Source organism: Clarias gariepinus, chromosome 22, assembly GCF_024256425.1.
Source record: "Clarias gariepinus isolate MV-2021 ecotype Netherlands chromosome 22, CGAR_prim_01v2, whole genome shotgun sequence".
NCBI lineage: Eukaryota > Metazoa > Chordata > Actinopteri > Siluriformes > Clariidae > Clarias > Clarias gariepinus.
In genome coordinates this window covers 4,933,014-4,949,144 of record NC_071121.1, presented here as the reverse complement: position 1 = coordinate 4,949,144, position 16,131 = coordinate 4,933,014, and the positions used below count along the sequence as shown (strand labels likewise).

The 16,131-nt window shown below is 36.6% G+C and overlaps 1 protein-coding gene across 1 annotated transcript; it reads left to right on the top strand.

Moving 5' to 3' along the window:
• The first annotated feature begins 3,117 nt into the window (after positions 1-3,117).
• Positions 3,118-14,371, top strand: cd63 (CD63 molecule). The gene is made up of 8 exons (XM_053482703.1): positions 3,118-3,262; positions 6,379-6,460; positions 10,851-11,039; positions 11,524-11,598; positions 11,770-11,865; positions 13,458-13,601; positions 13,754-13,837; positions 13,942-14,371. The coding sequence occupies exons 2-8, from the start codon at positions 6,398-6,400 to the stop codon at positions 14,005-14,007; spliced, it is 717 nt and encodes a 238-aa protein (XP_053338678.1). The 5' UTR covers positions 3,118-3,262; positions 6,379-6,397; the 3' UTR covers positions 14,008-14,371.
• Positions 14,372-16,131: the final 1,760 nt, after the last annotated feature.

Below are 16,131 nucleotides of genomic sequence, written 5' to 3'. Positions count from 1 at the left end.
TTAATTTAGATTAAATTACAATAGGTTTGAAATAATTTAGCTTAATTTTTATTATGATGACATTGTAATATGTACAGTTAAACCTTGGATTGCAAGCATAATTTATATATGTATATCAAAGTACTTGTATATCAAAGTGAATTTACCTGTAAAAAACAATAAGAACTCAGATAATTTGTTCCACAGCCCAAAAATATTCATATAAAAATAATTAATACAAAATATAAAGTAAAAATAAAACAAATTAACCTGCACTGTACCTTTGAAAAGAATCCCCACAGAGCAGTGTTTCTTTTAGCGTGTGTGTGTTTGCGCGCACACACACACACATTAGCGGAAACACTGCTCTGTGGGGAAACCTTCCTTAACAAGGAACCTCTCTAATGACACTCTCATGCACACACACAAACGGAATAACTGCTCTCTCTGACAGAAACTCTGAAAACTTGATCTTTAACAGGGAAATTTTCTAGTGACACTTGCTTTAGCTTTACACGTTACACACATGAGGTCACAATTTCATACTAAACACTCGCGCACGTATATTGACTATACAAGTAACGCACGTGCACTGAGGCGCACATTCATCGTCTATACTCAAGGCGGGGTAGACCCTGGACGGGGTGCCAATCTTTTGCAGGGCACACACACATACACACACTCATTCACAAACTATGGGCAATTTGGGAACACCAATTAGCCTAATCTGCATGTCTTTGGACTGCAGATTAGGCCAGATAGATATATTGACTGTTAGTTGTATAATTTTTTTTTTATTATTATTTGTGATGTTATTCAATATTTATATTATTAGTATCATAGTATTAGCTTAGTGTTTTCAAGCAGACAGCTTGTGTTTTTAAATTATTTTCATGTTTTGGTGACATTATTCATTTATTTATTTTCCATGATGTTAACTTTCAAAGGAAGCTCAGGGCACAATGCACAGAACACCCTGCATGGAATGCCAACCCACTACAGGCCCCAGGCATACACACACACACACACACACACACACTACAAGTTTTTTTGAAATTTGGAAACGAGTCAACCAATGAATGTTTTTTAGACCATAGGGGGAAACCAGAAAACTCGGAGGAAACCCATAAAACTTTCCGGAAAATATGGAAACTCAGGCATGCAGATCTGAGGAGAGATTTGAACCTCCATCGCTGCTGAGCCAGCATGCCCCTATGGTGATAGTATTCAAATGTAAATTTGTTTGCTAAGATATCAAGTTTCCTGGAAGTCATGGAAAAGTTACAGGTCAGCCCCATACACAGACAATCACTATTATACTACCTCTAACATGCTTTACAGCTGGTCTGGTGTTAGTATGCCGCACCTTGTGCTTACTAAACGTAACAGTGCCTCGTCTTTAAACTGCTTGAATCAGTTCTGTAACATGAGATGGCAGCAATGTGTTTTTAATAGCCAGAGTAATTTCGGTTTCAGTTATAGCTGTATTTTCAGTCGTTGGTTAATGGCTGCACACAGCAGCTTCTAGAGCACAAATCACAGTGGACTAGTTGAAACTTGAAACTTAGGGATTTCTTTGTAACCATGTAGTCTTTTGAGCTTCAGCAAAACAACATTTAAAAGCTTTCAATTTCATATGATTTGAACATGAGCTGATTTTTCTTATGAAGAACGAAACAAAGTGAACTGATTTTGATTTGATTGACTGTCTGTCTGATTTGATTTGATTGATTGAGTGTCTATCAAAAATTTTGATGATTTAAACTATTTTCAATGTTATTACAATGCCAAATATATAACATTTTTTTACTCTGTGTATTTTCAGATGATATAATAGATATAGGATTATTTACAGGGAAAAAATGACCAAGGAGTCACAGGTTATGTGCATAAATTGATCTTTATATCCTGGTCAGGCCTGCTGTGGATCCTCAAATTCAAATTCAAATTCAAATTTTATTTGTCACATACACAATCATACACAGTACGAAATGTAGTGAAATGCTTATACGACTGCCAGTGACCTTAAAAAGAGAATTAAAGCTTATAATAAAAAAATAAATATGAATAAAAGAAATGCGATAGAAAAATAAAATAGAAAAATTAAATTGCCAATCCTTAAACACTATGTACGAGCTGGAAATACATTAATGGATAGTATTCTTATTTATCACACAAGCAGACTCATGTATGTGTAGAAGCAATTTATGCAAATTCTTAAGAAATTATAAATAAGTGTCTATGTGAAGATAGATAGAGAGATAGATAGATAGATAGATAGATAGATAGATAGATAGATAGATAGATAGATAGATACACATATAGACAGATAGTTGCATATATAGATATAAAGATGAATAGATATAAAGATACATACATGTAGATGAATGGAGAGATAGATAGATAGATAGATAGATAGATAGATAGATAGATAGATAGATAGATAGATGCATATATAGATAGATAGATGCATATATAGATATAAAGATAAATAGATATAAAGATACATACATGTAGATGAATAGAGAGATAGATAGATAGATAGATAGATAGATAGATAGATAGATAGATAGATACACATATAGATAGATAGATGCATATATAGATATAAAGATAAATAGATATAAAGATACATACATGTAGATGAATGGAGATAGATAGATAGATAGATAGATAGATAGATAGATAGATAGATAGATAGATGCATGCATATATAGATATAAAGATGAATAGATATAAAGATACATACATGTAGATGAATAGATAGATAAATAGATAGATAGATAAAGCAGCCAGTTTATTTTCTTTAGAAGACAGGTTGAACTTTTCTCCTTTCTCATGGAATTATAAATAAGTATGTTAATTCCTGTATGTTAAGATAGATAGATAGATAGATAGATAGATAGATAGATAGATAGATAGATAGATTAATTGATTGATAAATTGATTGATTGATCCCAAAGAGAAACTGTAATATTATAGCAGACATTCACAGATTAATAGTCTTTAGAAAACAGGCTGAACTTTTCTCCTTTCTCAGTGAATTATAAATAAGTGTTCCTGTATGTGAATAAAGTTAAACTCCTTGGGGGAAACGGTTTCTTCATTTTCTGAGTATTCTAGTGAGTAAGCAAACAATGACATAAGAGGATTGAGGGTGGGGTGTGGAGTGAGAGAGAGAGAGAGAGAGAGAGAGAAAGCATTGCCATATTAAAGAAGCAGAAGGAACCGGAATCTTCATTCGAACCGCTTTGAGTCTCAGCTCGTTTTTTCGCCGCTTAAGGTAAGTGTTTATATCCAAATGTTTTACTGTGTGTGTGTGTGATGATACACGGGTGTTTAAACGGAGGGAAATGTTAAGGCTGAGTTACTGTACACTAGTTTGTGCTGTGGGGAGGTTTTTATTTTTCTGGTGGCGTTTTATTTCCCACAGAGACATAACCCTGTTTTGGTGTTAAATCGAATTACGAGTTAATTAAATTTGGGTATAAATAGAAACGCGATATATTGTTGGTACCTTTTTGTTTTTCCTAGACTGTTACTTTTACCCCTCCCTTTTCCTCTAAGCTCGTCTTTAATAAAACACGTTTTATATGTAACTGTTATATATTATTACTTCGAAATTAGTTGGTATAATAATTTTCCCCTCCTTTCATAATAAAAAATAATAATAAAAAGCACTCGAATTTAGATTAAACCTTAGTCGGAGTGAAGCCAGGGGATTTTCCCAGAGCGCTTATAAACACGAAGATTGTTTTAAGATGGAGGAACTAGTTCTCCCTTTTAACCCTTGATGTAATTATTAACCTTAACATTATCATTTACAAATCAAAGTTTTTGCAATATGAAAAAACGAGATTTAACCAAAATGTAACCTGGACTATGTCGTGTATATTACGTAAAGGCTATTAGTTACATCATAGTGCCGCGTGAAATGAGTTTGGGCGTCCAGGTGAAAATGAAAAACAACCGTCTTTATGTGAGCGAAAGAGTTAAAAACACGTGTCAGTAAAATTTCATGCTCGATCGTTTTTCTTTTCATGTGAGTTTATGGGAAATGAATCATCATTTAATGGGGATAAACCAGTCTTACAAGCGCGCAAGTTTGTTTTCAGACATCTTGTAATTCTTTTAATGTACGTGATCTGAGAAACTCATTGAACCGACTCATTCGAACACATTCTGTTCAACCGACTCATTCGAACACATTCAGTTCAACCGACTCATTCGAACACCTTCAGTACAACCGACTCATTCGAACACATTCAGTTCAACCGTCTCATTCGAACACATTCAGTTCAACCGACTCATTCGAACACCTTCAGTACAACCAACTCATTCGAACACATTCAGTTCAACCGACTCATTCGAATGCTTTCAGTTCAACTGGCCCATTTGAACAGACTCACTTCAACCGACTCATTCGAAGGCCTTCAGTTCAACCTTCCCATTTGAACAGACTCACTTCAACCGACTCATTTGAACTGAATCAACTCTACACTGAGATTTCGGTTTATTTTCGATTTGCTCTTTTATGGAATGTTCGGGAAGCTATCTGAGGAAATATTTTTTCCTTTTTTTTTTTAATAAAAAAAAAGAAAGAAAATCTTTATATTAGTGTGTGTCAGGAGGAGCTTTATTTCATGGAGTCTTTCATCATTAACTAAGCCCCTAGGATAAATGGTTGAATGTTCAACAATAAAGTGTTTTTTCTTTTTTTTAAACCCCTTTTTGTCTACCATCCAATTCTTTTTTTTTTTATTAGAGAAAACAAAAGTTGCCTACACATAAAATCCCCTCAAGAACTGTTCCACTCATACACATACTAAACTGAGAACTCCATATGTGTGTTAGATAGTCTAAATTACTAAATTATTTACTTGTATTTCCAGTTACTATTTATCACAGCTCTTGATATTATATATCTGGTTTTAGGTGACAAGCGAAATTCAAGCAACCTGGTGTACAAAGTTTTGAACATTACTGTACCACTTAATAGACTGTGTAGTTTTATTAACAATCTTCTCAAGAATGAAACTGTGCACTGCATGGATTAGATTAGATTAGATTGGATTCAACTTTATTGTCATTGTGCAAAGTACATTTACAAAGTCATTGAAATGCAGTTAGCCTGTAACCATAAGTGCATAAGTTGACAAAATATAACAAATGTAGTGAAATAAGGGTACGGGGTCATATTTACAGGGTGCAGTAGGTATTAAAAATAGTACGTATATATATAGAGAGAGAGTATATGTCAAAACTCTGTCACACCTTCTTGATTCTTATTTCTTTATTGTAAAACAATGCTGAAGGCATCCAAAATATGCAATTATCTCCCTCGAACATTTGATATTCAGATATATTTGCCATTTATAGTCTGTTAAAAACCTTCAGAACAGCTCTAATCTAAGGTGCTGTTTGTTAATTTATAACTCTAAATGAACTTCTCCTCTGCAGCAGAGGTATGTTTTGGTCTTGCTTTCCTGGGAAGGTCTTCATGAGAGCCAATTTCATCATGGTGCTTGATTAGTTTTTGCAAATGTACAGGACTTGATAACACTCTTCTTGAAAGAAAAATAACAACTGGCTGACTGTTGTTGTTACTTAATTATTTCATTCTCTATGAAGTTATTGCATATTTTTGAGAAAAAAAATTGAATATAGAAAATAAATCCAAGCTTGTGTCCAGACTTTTGACTGGTACTGTGTGTGAATATGTCTGTATAGTACAGTAAAGTGTAAAAATGACTATAGGTTAAAATCTGACACTCGTTCATTAGGTAAACCTTTGTACCATGACTTTTTAAAACACCATCGCCATTAAGTACATAAACTAGTACACTCTAGGTGTGCTGTGTATTTTTAAACATGGGCGTGTTAGGGTCTGTATTATCTGTTTACACTGGATATGTAGTCTTCTACTAAATTCCCACTTCCCACTTTGACGTTCTAGTTTAGCGACGGGGTCTGCCCATTCATCACACTGTAAAGGTTTACTTTGGCTAAATGCAGTGGAATTGTTCAGGAGGAGTAAGTGATGTTCTCAGTGATGTTCCTTAGCAGGACTGTAGTAACTAAGTGGGAGATGGAATGCTTTTGATTACATCTGAAGCACAATCCAATCCAAACAGTTCAGCATTAAGCGTCTTGCTTAAGTCCCTAATACTGGCTTGTTGGCAGGTTTGGAATTTGAGCTCACAGCCTTCTGGGTAAAACATAAACAACTAAAAACTACTTACAGTACATCCTTCTTTAGTAATGTTGGTTAGAGCATTTGTAAATAGCCAGTACTCACGACCAAGACGGATACCTTAAATGAAACTACATCCAGACAGATACATTGAAGACAGATTTGTAAGTTGTATATCTAATCTATTCATTTATTTATTTTTTCAGAATCCATATTTAAAGCAATATGACGGGAGGAGGAATGAAATGTTTAAAGTTTCTGTTTTTTTTCTTCAACTTTATCTTCTGGGTAAGTCTTCAGACTTCGGTGACTTAGCATTAGTCACTGCACACACACAATTTGTTTTTTTCAATCATAGTTACACATATGAATCCCTCATAGTAATAACAGTGTGCAATATAACCTTTATAACCCTCTTCCCACATTTATTTTTGTTTGCAATTGCTGTGAAATTGATGACACAGTCAGTTCCATTAAAGTGTGACACCATCCATATGGTTTTCAGGATGCCAAACCGAGCCTTCCGGGATATCTTTAACCCAGATGGCTGAAATATAGTCTGTTAGTAATCAATAATTCCTGTAAGAATAATTTTAAAAGCTCTAATGCTGGCGTTTTCTTTTACTTTATTATTCTTGTTAACAATCTATTTGACTTAAGGGCACGTAGGGTGAACGAGAGGATCTGAACGATGTAAAATGTTTTACACACTCATGATGGTAACTCAGCTGAGGGTTTTTTTTTCTTTGTTTTTTCTCCCTGCCCCCTTCTTCCTTCCCCTTGCGCAGCTATTAAGCGAGAGTCCACTTCCGTGTCCGAACAAATAGCGAGCTAAAATGATGTTAGTATGTAAATGTAATTAGATCTTATTTCTCTGGAAGTTAGACCAGAGGGCTTTTGAAGTTAAGTAAACCAGATGAAAAACAAAATGTAAAAAAGTTAATCAGGAAACCAAATGGAAAACTAAAAGTCTATTCATGACATGAGCACTGTTACACTTGTAATTATTATCCTTGTTACATGGTTGACTTTTGTACATTTAGAAGTAAGTTGGATGGCTTGGACTTGTATGTTTGATTAACTTGAGCTATTAGGGTGAATATGTTTTGGACATTAAATAGGTCTAGATAAGCGTGTTTTAACTGTAGAAGGAGGTAGGCCTTAAATGTCAGGATAAAAAATGCTTCATAGCTTTCCAGCAAGCTATGTCGTGTTAATAATGTACTGATCAATGGTTATAAAGACCCTCTGTAACTTGGACAGAGTAAAAATTCAAAGTTTCTTCTCGTTACTGCGGCATAATGGACAGCAGAACCTACGTCACGGTCACAATGTTGTAGAAACATAAGGTTTGATTGTGTTTTAGTGGAGAAAAAAGAGGCAATAAAATTTCGTCTCAGACAAGGCACAGATAAAATGCCTAAAGTCTCTCACTTGTTAAGGTACACATTTATGTTTACTAAATTAGTAATTTTATATATATATATAGTATATATATATGATAATCCTACCTTTAATTAAGTCAATATCTTGTTCAAATTGGTTTTAGATGTAAATATACTGTAAATATCCTGTTGCCATGGTGATCAGCTAGCCAATCAGCCATGTGTAGTCTGGCTTCATAAACACAGATTCAAAGTTTTCATTTGCTTTAAAAGACTCTGTCCATATAAAACATGTGCCTTTTGAAGTTGCCCGTTTCTAAACATAGTTATTTGTGTGGTGGCAAGTCAGCTGACCAAGACGTAAAGGAAAAAATGTACAAGTTCCACCACACGCTTAACCCAAGACATGAACTTCCTCTGGGTTTTGTGGTCTGATCATTTCCTGTCTGACTGCGTCTCTCAAAAACTCAAAAGTATGATCAGGGCTCAAGTCTTTCTTTTCAGTCTGTTTAAGCTTGGAGGGAAGAACTACTGAATGGTTTTACAATTCCCCCCACCCCGGAGCACTCCTGATTGTGAGTAAGCGAGAGTGTGAGGTAACCATGTGACTAAGTTTCCTAAGGTGATCTGACGACATCATGTGAGCGTGATCATGTGGGGATCAACATTTTTCCGTTTTCAGTAATCAGCAGTGTTGTGTTTGGATGGGGAGAGGGCCTGGGAAGCTGTTTGGGAAGCTTTGGAAAGTAGAGGAAGCTCCATTCCAGCAGCTCTGTCTTAAAGTGCGAGCTGCTGTCAGTGCTTAAATATTTACATTGGTGTTGTCCCGTGTGTCACAGATGAGGATGTGAATACGGATAATGCAGAGCAGTAACAGTGCTCTCTGTTTGTTTTTCTGTCCGATCCGATCCGATGCAGCAGAAAAGAATAAAATGCTTAATAAGGTGAAGTTTTCTGTTTAAGGAGACTCTTTATACATACATGGAGGGTCTCAGAGGCTCCACTGCTGGGGTTTTTCTTCCATGGGAAAGTTTTCAGTTTCTCCATGACTAAAGGTTTTTTTTTTTTCCCCTGTGTGTGTTTGATAATGGAATGTGTGTATATCACTACTCCTATTGTTATATTAGTGAGAACAGGAACTTGCTTGTTTCAGGGACATTCCGCAACTCACCTGTAATTAAATACCAAATAGCATAATTTTTTTTCGTAGTAAAAACAATGTTTACACTATCTATATTAAAATGTGTTTATTTTTTTTAAAGAAGTATTAAGAAAAATAAATTATAATTCTTAATGTTTTTTAATTATCTTTTTTTTTTGTTTTTGTTTCATTTCGCTTACACTTAGTTTTATCTGGTAAATCTAACAGCCGAGTGTTTATTGTGTTTAAAAGCTCCAGGGAAGATGTGTTCAGCATTCGCTGTCTTGTCGCCGTGTTGGGTTGTAAACCTGGGCCAAGGCGTGCCAGCCAGAGCTTTCCGGATTATCTCTTGTGTATTTACTTACTGACACTGTGGCATGACTCTGATGCCCTTCTGAAACACAGCCCCTTTAGCAAATACCCTAGAGGCAATAGGAAGGTTTTAGTACAAACTAACAGCAGGGAAGCGTGACTCTCGAAGTCTCACTCGGTGCATAAAAAAAATCATACACGCATACAGCTCACATGTGACCATGTGACTGTGATGAATATGTGATCATGTGAGAATCATGTGACCATCTTGTCAATTAACACATTGTGCTGTTGTGTGAAGGATATGTACCCATGTATAAAAGTATATATAAGTGTTAGTTATCCACAGAGGTGATGAAACTAATGACATTCTTGACTTGAGTAAAAGTGAAACCACACCTACTGTAAATACATTCTGCAAAGAGTTGAAGTACAGCTTTGAATTCTGCACTGACACTGGCGAAGAAAAGTAAATAAAAAAAATACAAGGTGTGTGAAAGTAACAGTAATAGAAAGTGTTATAGAAGAAAAATAATTGATGATTTAATAAAATGATCTGAATGCCAGTGTCTAGCTGTTACAATAGAAATTGGTGAGGCAGATAACTGATGTGTGTTAGGTTAGGTCTCATTCTACCTCACTTGACTTATTTGTTTAAATCATATTCCTCAAAATACTGTACCAAGGAAGCTTATGGTTCAACAAGTATAGACGAGAGTAAGTCCAAAGTTATCCACACTCGGGTTATATGAAAACCTCTGTTGGTCATCTTATCATCCGCTTTCAATTCAAGGCCACTGTCTCTCCAGTCCACCGCTGTGTGCAGTGATTATTTTTTGTGGTCTGAGGGTGAACCTGAGAGCGGTACTCTCTCTGAGGAAGATGAAACTTTAAAGAGAATCATTACTGGTGATGAGAAACGTGTCCATCACTACGAGTCTGAGAGTAAACGGCAGAGCATGGAACAGAAACCTCCTCAATCGCCGACGGAGAAAAAGTTCATATGGTATCATTTGGAAAAATCATCAATGCTTACAGTTTTCTGGGAATCTCAAGGGCCAGAAGTATTGGAACATTATTAGGACAAAGGTTCAACAATCAACAGCGTTTGTTACAGTGAGACGCAGGGCTTTTTAAAATTTTTTTAAAGGTGTCCCTAATGTCCAGTGGTCAGTACCAACTAAAAGTGTACATCGTATGAGTGTAAGTGTAGCAATAAAGTCAATAGTGATAGTGCATCAGCTTAGATGTGCAAAGCAAAAACAAAATCAGTACAGGACTGTAAATATGGAGTCAAATTAAATTTAAAAAGTAGGAAGTAAAAGTGTATGCTTAAAAAAACTGTACACTGTTACTTCACACCTTTGGGCTTGACTGACACACGTGATTCATAAGCAGATTCCTCTATTCTTACTTCTACATCTCCCCCCTCTGTTCCTTTTTTTTTCCCGTATTTATTTTATTATAAGGATAAAATACAATTAATGGAAAACCAGCACAGATTTGAAGGCGAACAGTGTGTATTAAATAAAAGTAAATAAAAAAATTAAAAAAAGCTCGTTTAAAAAAAAAGTTATTGTCGCAACGCAGCTTTACAGAGATAAAAAATATTATGTAAATATGTATTTTTTGTTATAGAAGATGATGGATCCGAGTTGAAATCTTGATGTACTAAACAGCTTAATTTTTTTTAAACACCTTTTGTTTAAACCCACTTATGTTTCAAGCGATCATATTGGGACAGGTGACTGGTGTGAGGCTCTGTGTGTCACTTTCTGCTTGTTGGAAATGGGAATTCGTTCATGATGCGGTTCTAATGCGTTTGTTCCTTTCTGTGTAGGTGTGCGGCCTGGCCCTCATCATAGTTGGCGTTTTGGCCAAGGTGGCAATTAAAGACATTCCCGCTGTTCAGCAGTTGGCCAACAATTCCTCCCCCCTCGTGATCATCGTGGTAGGAGTCGTGATCTTCTTCATCGCTTTCTTCGGCTGCTGCGGAGCGTGGAAGGATAACTACTGCATGGTCACTACGGTAAGGCAGGGGGACGCAAATAAGACCAGTTAATTTGAGAGCGTCACGTGAGGGTGACTCGTGCCTGCTTTATTTTGACTGGCTGAATTTGTGCAGCCTGATGTTTTTTTATAATTATTATAATAAGTATTATAATAAAAAATCTAACACTGTAAAAACCAATTCAAATATAGAGGCTTGTGTTTTTATTTATTATGTTTTTTAAAACATAAATCTTGAAAACTAATGTGAATTTTAAGGGTTGTTAAATCAAACCAAATAAGTAAATTGATCGCCATGTCCTAGAGATAGAATGGTTTATGGACATAATTTGGATTGAGTTGTTTTTTTAAGTCTTTTTTATTTTAAATTCTAAACCAACAGGTTCGACGGGATACTTGTTTAGATTTCATGCTTCTTAGTAGTTTCCATGTTTGTTTTGCGTGTGTGTTTGGAAAAACAACCCTGCAACCCTTGATTCTTATTCTTTTTTTTTCCTCCTCAGTTTGCCGTCCTGCTGTCTTTCATCATCATCATCGAAATTGGAATAGCTATTACTGCATATGTCTTTAGAGGCCAGGTGAGATTTTGTAAAATAATACACTCCAGGAATTATTAGATCTTTGTTAATTCGGTCAAATCAAGGAAAAAAAAATATGCAAACTTAAATTAGTTTTTTCTTAAATCTTAAGTGTTTTTTATTTAACTTTACAAAATTAGATTTTTTATAGACCCTTGTCTTCTCCTACAGCTGAAGATTCTGGTGGAGGATGGCATGAAGGAGATGATCAAGGATTACAACAACAATACAGAGACCCAGAAAAACGTGGACATTTTGCAGAAAGAGGTTTGTCTTCCACTTGATCACTACTAACACACATCAACTGTGAGCTTTCATTGGTGTAAAGAATTCACAAACTCGTCTTTGAACACGGTGCTGCTGAATGCTCCATTCTGATTGGCCAGGAGGTGTTGTTTAATGTCACTTGTACAGTACGGTAGCTTGTACAGTACGGTGGATGTTCCATATTAATTAACCACTGTATATTGAATGTTTATGCATTTTTGATCCAGGAACTTTTGTAGCTTTTGTAGCATTTTCTGGTTTCTCAGTAACATCACGAGCTGCATGTTTTTTTGCAGCTCTTAGAGACTGAAAGGGCTGAAGGTTTGTGAGAGTTGGCTGCTGTAAACTAACATGGCCTAACACAGGCTAACTTGCTTGCTGGTATCAGTGAAGACGGTCGATGTAAATGTCATCTTCCTGTGTTACCATTAGTCTATTGGCATGTTAAAAACATGAGGAAGTGAACGTTAATATATGCTTCTGAAATATCAGCTCTATCACATGAGGCGTTGTGGACTAATTGAGAAAGACTTCCTTGATCAGTGTCGCGTTTATTTTGAAGGAGAATGTAAAAGAGCGTTATTAAAAAATCGTATTGTATTGCCTGTTGGTGGTGTGTAAGTATGGGTTAGAGTTAGGTGTTACTACGTAGGAGCACAATCTTGTGCTGTACAGAGGAATTAGACCACTCGTCCTCATGAGTCCTGAACGAAGATAGACTCAAAATACACACAAAATAGATGTGATAACCTGGTGATTCGGTGGATTCAGGTCGTCAGCTGACTTCATTTTATTGCCACATAACGTTGCTGAGTCTAGACCTGAGCAACTGAAGCAACCCCAGATCATAACACCGTGACACAGAGGCTTGTACAGTGGACACTATGCATGATGGTGCATCACTCTGGAATAGGTTCGATCTGGACTCGTCAGACCACATGACCTTTTTCTATTGCTCCAAAGTCTGATGATCTTTATGCGCCCTAGCTAAGTGAAGCGTTATTTATTTACGGCCACACAGTTGTGGCTATTAAATAGCTCCATTCTCATGATCGTTTTTTTTTTTTAACCAAATTTTTCCATCAAGAGAGACTTTTCATAAAGTTCGTTCAACTTCAAGTTTCTATCTTCTCACTAGGCGAAGTTAAGGGATGCCATTGTGAAACTTCTGTCTTAATGAGACTCATGCATAAAAAAACAAAACTTAGATGCCTACTATTAAGTAACATGTCTCAGAAGTTGCTCAGGTTTTTTTTTTTCCACACCCAGGTCCAGTCTTTTGCCAGAACATGACTGCACAAATGTCTGACCTGTGTACCAAATTTTTGAGTTCTCAAGCATGTCAAGCAAGCTACCTAATAAAGTAAATTATTTCATGAAAAAACAAATCCTGCCAAATTCCTCGCTGATAGTACTTGGTCCCATACTATAAACAGTAAAAAAAAAAAAAAAAGCATAATGTGTACTTTTTATTATTAATTAAGAGGATCAAAATCAAGTAAATCTCCTTTGCATTTGGTGGCTGTAGTTATTTTATCATAGCACCATAGCACCCTTAACTTTTACTTAATCATCTAATCTTGTGTGTGTAGCTGAAATGCTGTGGATCAGTGAACGCTTCCGACTGGATAAACTACAAACCTGACCATGCCTCCGTCCCAGACTCCTGCTGTAGGAACATGACAACAAGCTGTGGAGCCGGAGCCATCAAAGACACCAAGAAAATCTTCGATGTGGTAAGTGGAGAAGATGCAGTGCTTTCTCCAGAAGCTTTTCACACCGTAACCTAAAGCTCTCAAAACAATCATAACACTCACCACCAATTTCGGTTCTTTCACATTTTAAAGTGTATTAACGAGGATACCTCGCTTTGTTGTTCTTTGTTTAGGGTTGTGCTAAAGTCGTGGAGGAAGACCTGAAGAAAAACCTTCTCTGGGTTGGAGTAGCAGCTCTAGTTATCGCCTTCATCGAGGTAACAGGCCGTTTTCGTTTTCGAAGCGCATTAAATGTTTTAGAGAAATGCCCACGTTGTAGTCCCTCGCCTCATCTCTCTCATTCTCGCTTGTGTTGCTTTAGATCTTGGGCGTCGTGTTCGCCTGTACGCTGATGAGCGGCATCCGCAAAGGCTACGAGGTCATGTGATCCCCACCTTGGAACGTCAGGAATATTTACTTCATGTTCCAGTTAAACATTTAAGATTTTGTAAATGCGTTCTTTCAGTGCCTGAAATCATAGACAGGAATGTAACTATACAGAGTGTAGATTGACAACAGCTACATCTAGTTTAAGTCATAGATGGTGATAAAAAGGTAAATTACTATCTATCCTGGTCACATTACAGCTCGTATATTTGTACTTTAGCGGTCTTCAAAGATGACTTGTTTTAAAAACTGATTCTATTTTTTAAACTCTTGTATTTCATGTATATTATAAACAACTTTAAAAGTTGAAATGCTTAACATATGTTGAAATTATAAATAATAAAACTTTTCCAGTTCCTCCCAAATCATCAGTGTTTGTGAAAACTTATTTATTAAGATGATTTGGAAACCTTTAAAAGCACATCGCTCATACCGATTTTTATTGTTAAACATGAATTAATTACGGTGCATCCGGGAAGTATTCACAGCGCATCACTTTTTCCACACAGCCTTATTCTAAAATGGATTAAATTCATTGTTTTCCTCAGAATTCTAAACAAAACACCCCATAATGACAACATGAAAAAAGTTTACTTGAGATTTTAAAATAAAAAAATTGAGGAAGCACATGTACATAAGTATTCACAACCTCAAAATTAAGCTCAGGCGCATCCTGTTTCCCCTGATCATCCTGTTTCCCCTCGTCATCCTTGAGATGTTTCTGCAGCTTAATTGGAGTCCACCTGTGGTGGAAAGGCACACACCTGTCCTTATAAGGTCCCACAGTTGACCGTTCATGTCAGAGCACAAACCAAGCATGAAGTCAAAGAAATTGTCTGTAGACCTCCGAGACAGGATTGTCTCGAGGCACAAATCTGGGGAAGGTTACAGAAAAATTTCTGCTGCTTTGAAGGTCCCAATGACCCCAGTGGACTCCATCATCCGTAACTGAGAGAAATTTGAAACCACCAGGACTCTTCCTAGAGCTGGCCTGCCATCTAAACTGAGCGATCGGGGGAGAAGGGCCTTCAGGGAGGTGACCAAGAACCTGATGGTCACTCTGTCAGAGCTCCAGAGGTCCTCTGTGGAGAGAGAAGAACCTTCCAGGAGGAAAACCATCTCTGCAGCAATCCACCAATCAGGCCTATATGGTAGAGTGGCTAGAGAGTCTCATCAGACCTGAGAATTTTGTTTCTCATGGTCTGAGAGTCCTTTAGGTGCCTTTTGGCAAACTCCAGATGGGCTGCCATGTGCCTTTTACTAAGGAGTGGCAGCCCATCTGGCTGGCCACTAAACGATATTACTTTAAAATGATCTCATTCCATCTAAATAACGCACAGCAAACAGTATGTTGCAGAACTGTTTTAAAGGAGACCCATTAGGCAAAATAATTTTTTTTTGATATAACAACGTTCCCTACTTTTGGTTCTTTGTTGTTTAACAGCAGTTGGAATTTAGTCGGCTGGTTACATTACCGCCAGCTGTAGGTCTCACTCTCTCTCATCTTCCCCACTTTTTAAAATCTGATTTCCAATCCAGCATTTAAGAAAAAAAAAAAAAAAAAAAGTCTACCGCTTCATTCCCTGATCTCGTCTTCCTCTGTGTCTTGAACTCTTCGTCTGCTTTTATCCGGCACTTCCACACACTCGTATCTTCTCTACAAGCTCCCTCTTTGTACCGCTCTGTGGCTGTGTTTTTTTTTCTCTTAAGTTAAATCACCACCAGCTATAGATCTCACTTTCTTAACGTCCATGTTTTTTTTTTTTTTAGCCGACTTTCCAGTCCAGTCAAACGCTTCCTTCCTTTCTAGGGTCTAAACAAGCTAGAGTTAGACAGTTAGATTGACCCTATTGTGACCTCACAAAAAAGAGCCCCGCCCTCCCCGGGTTGTTGCTCAGCTCTGCAGTTCTCTGAGGGGGTGTGGCTTAGCACTAGCAATGGCACATTTGGAAGAGGAGCGAGGTGTATATATATATAAAAGGCATTATCTGAGAGTTATTTAATATCGAGCATTAACAGAGACACTTTAAGGGAGCTCTGCGACTTGAGTTAATTTTTTAAAGAAACAGTAAAAACATGGGACCTTTTAAATGATCCTTTATAATTTAACCACTGGACTGGATAC

Bases quoted from the DNA above. Each gene is read 5' to 3' on its own strand.
- cd63 (XM_053482703.1), top strand. From the start codon at position 6,398: ATGACGGGAGGAGGAATGAAATGTTTAAAGTTTCTGTTTTTTTTCTTC. The intron at 6,461-10,850 runs GTAAGTCTTCAG...CTTTCTGTGTAG, and splicing joins TCTTCAACTTTATCTTCTGG to GTGTGCGGCCTGGCCCTCAT. The intron at 11,040-11,523 runs GTAAGGCAGGGG...TTTCCTCCTCAG, and splicing joins ACTACTGCATGGTCACTACG to TTTGCCGTCCTGCTGTCTTT.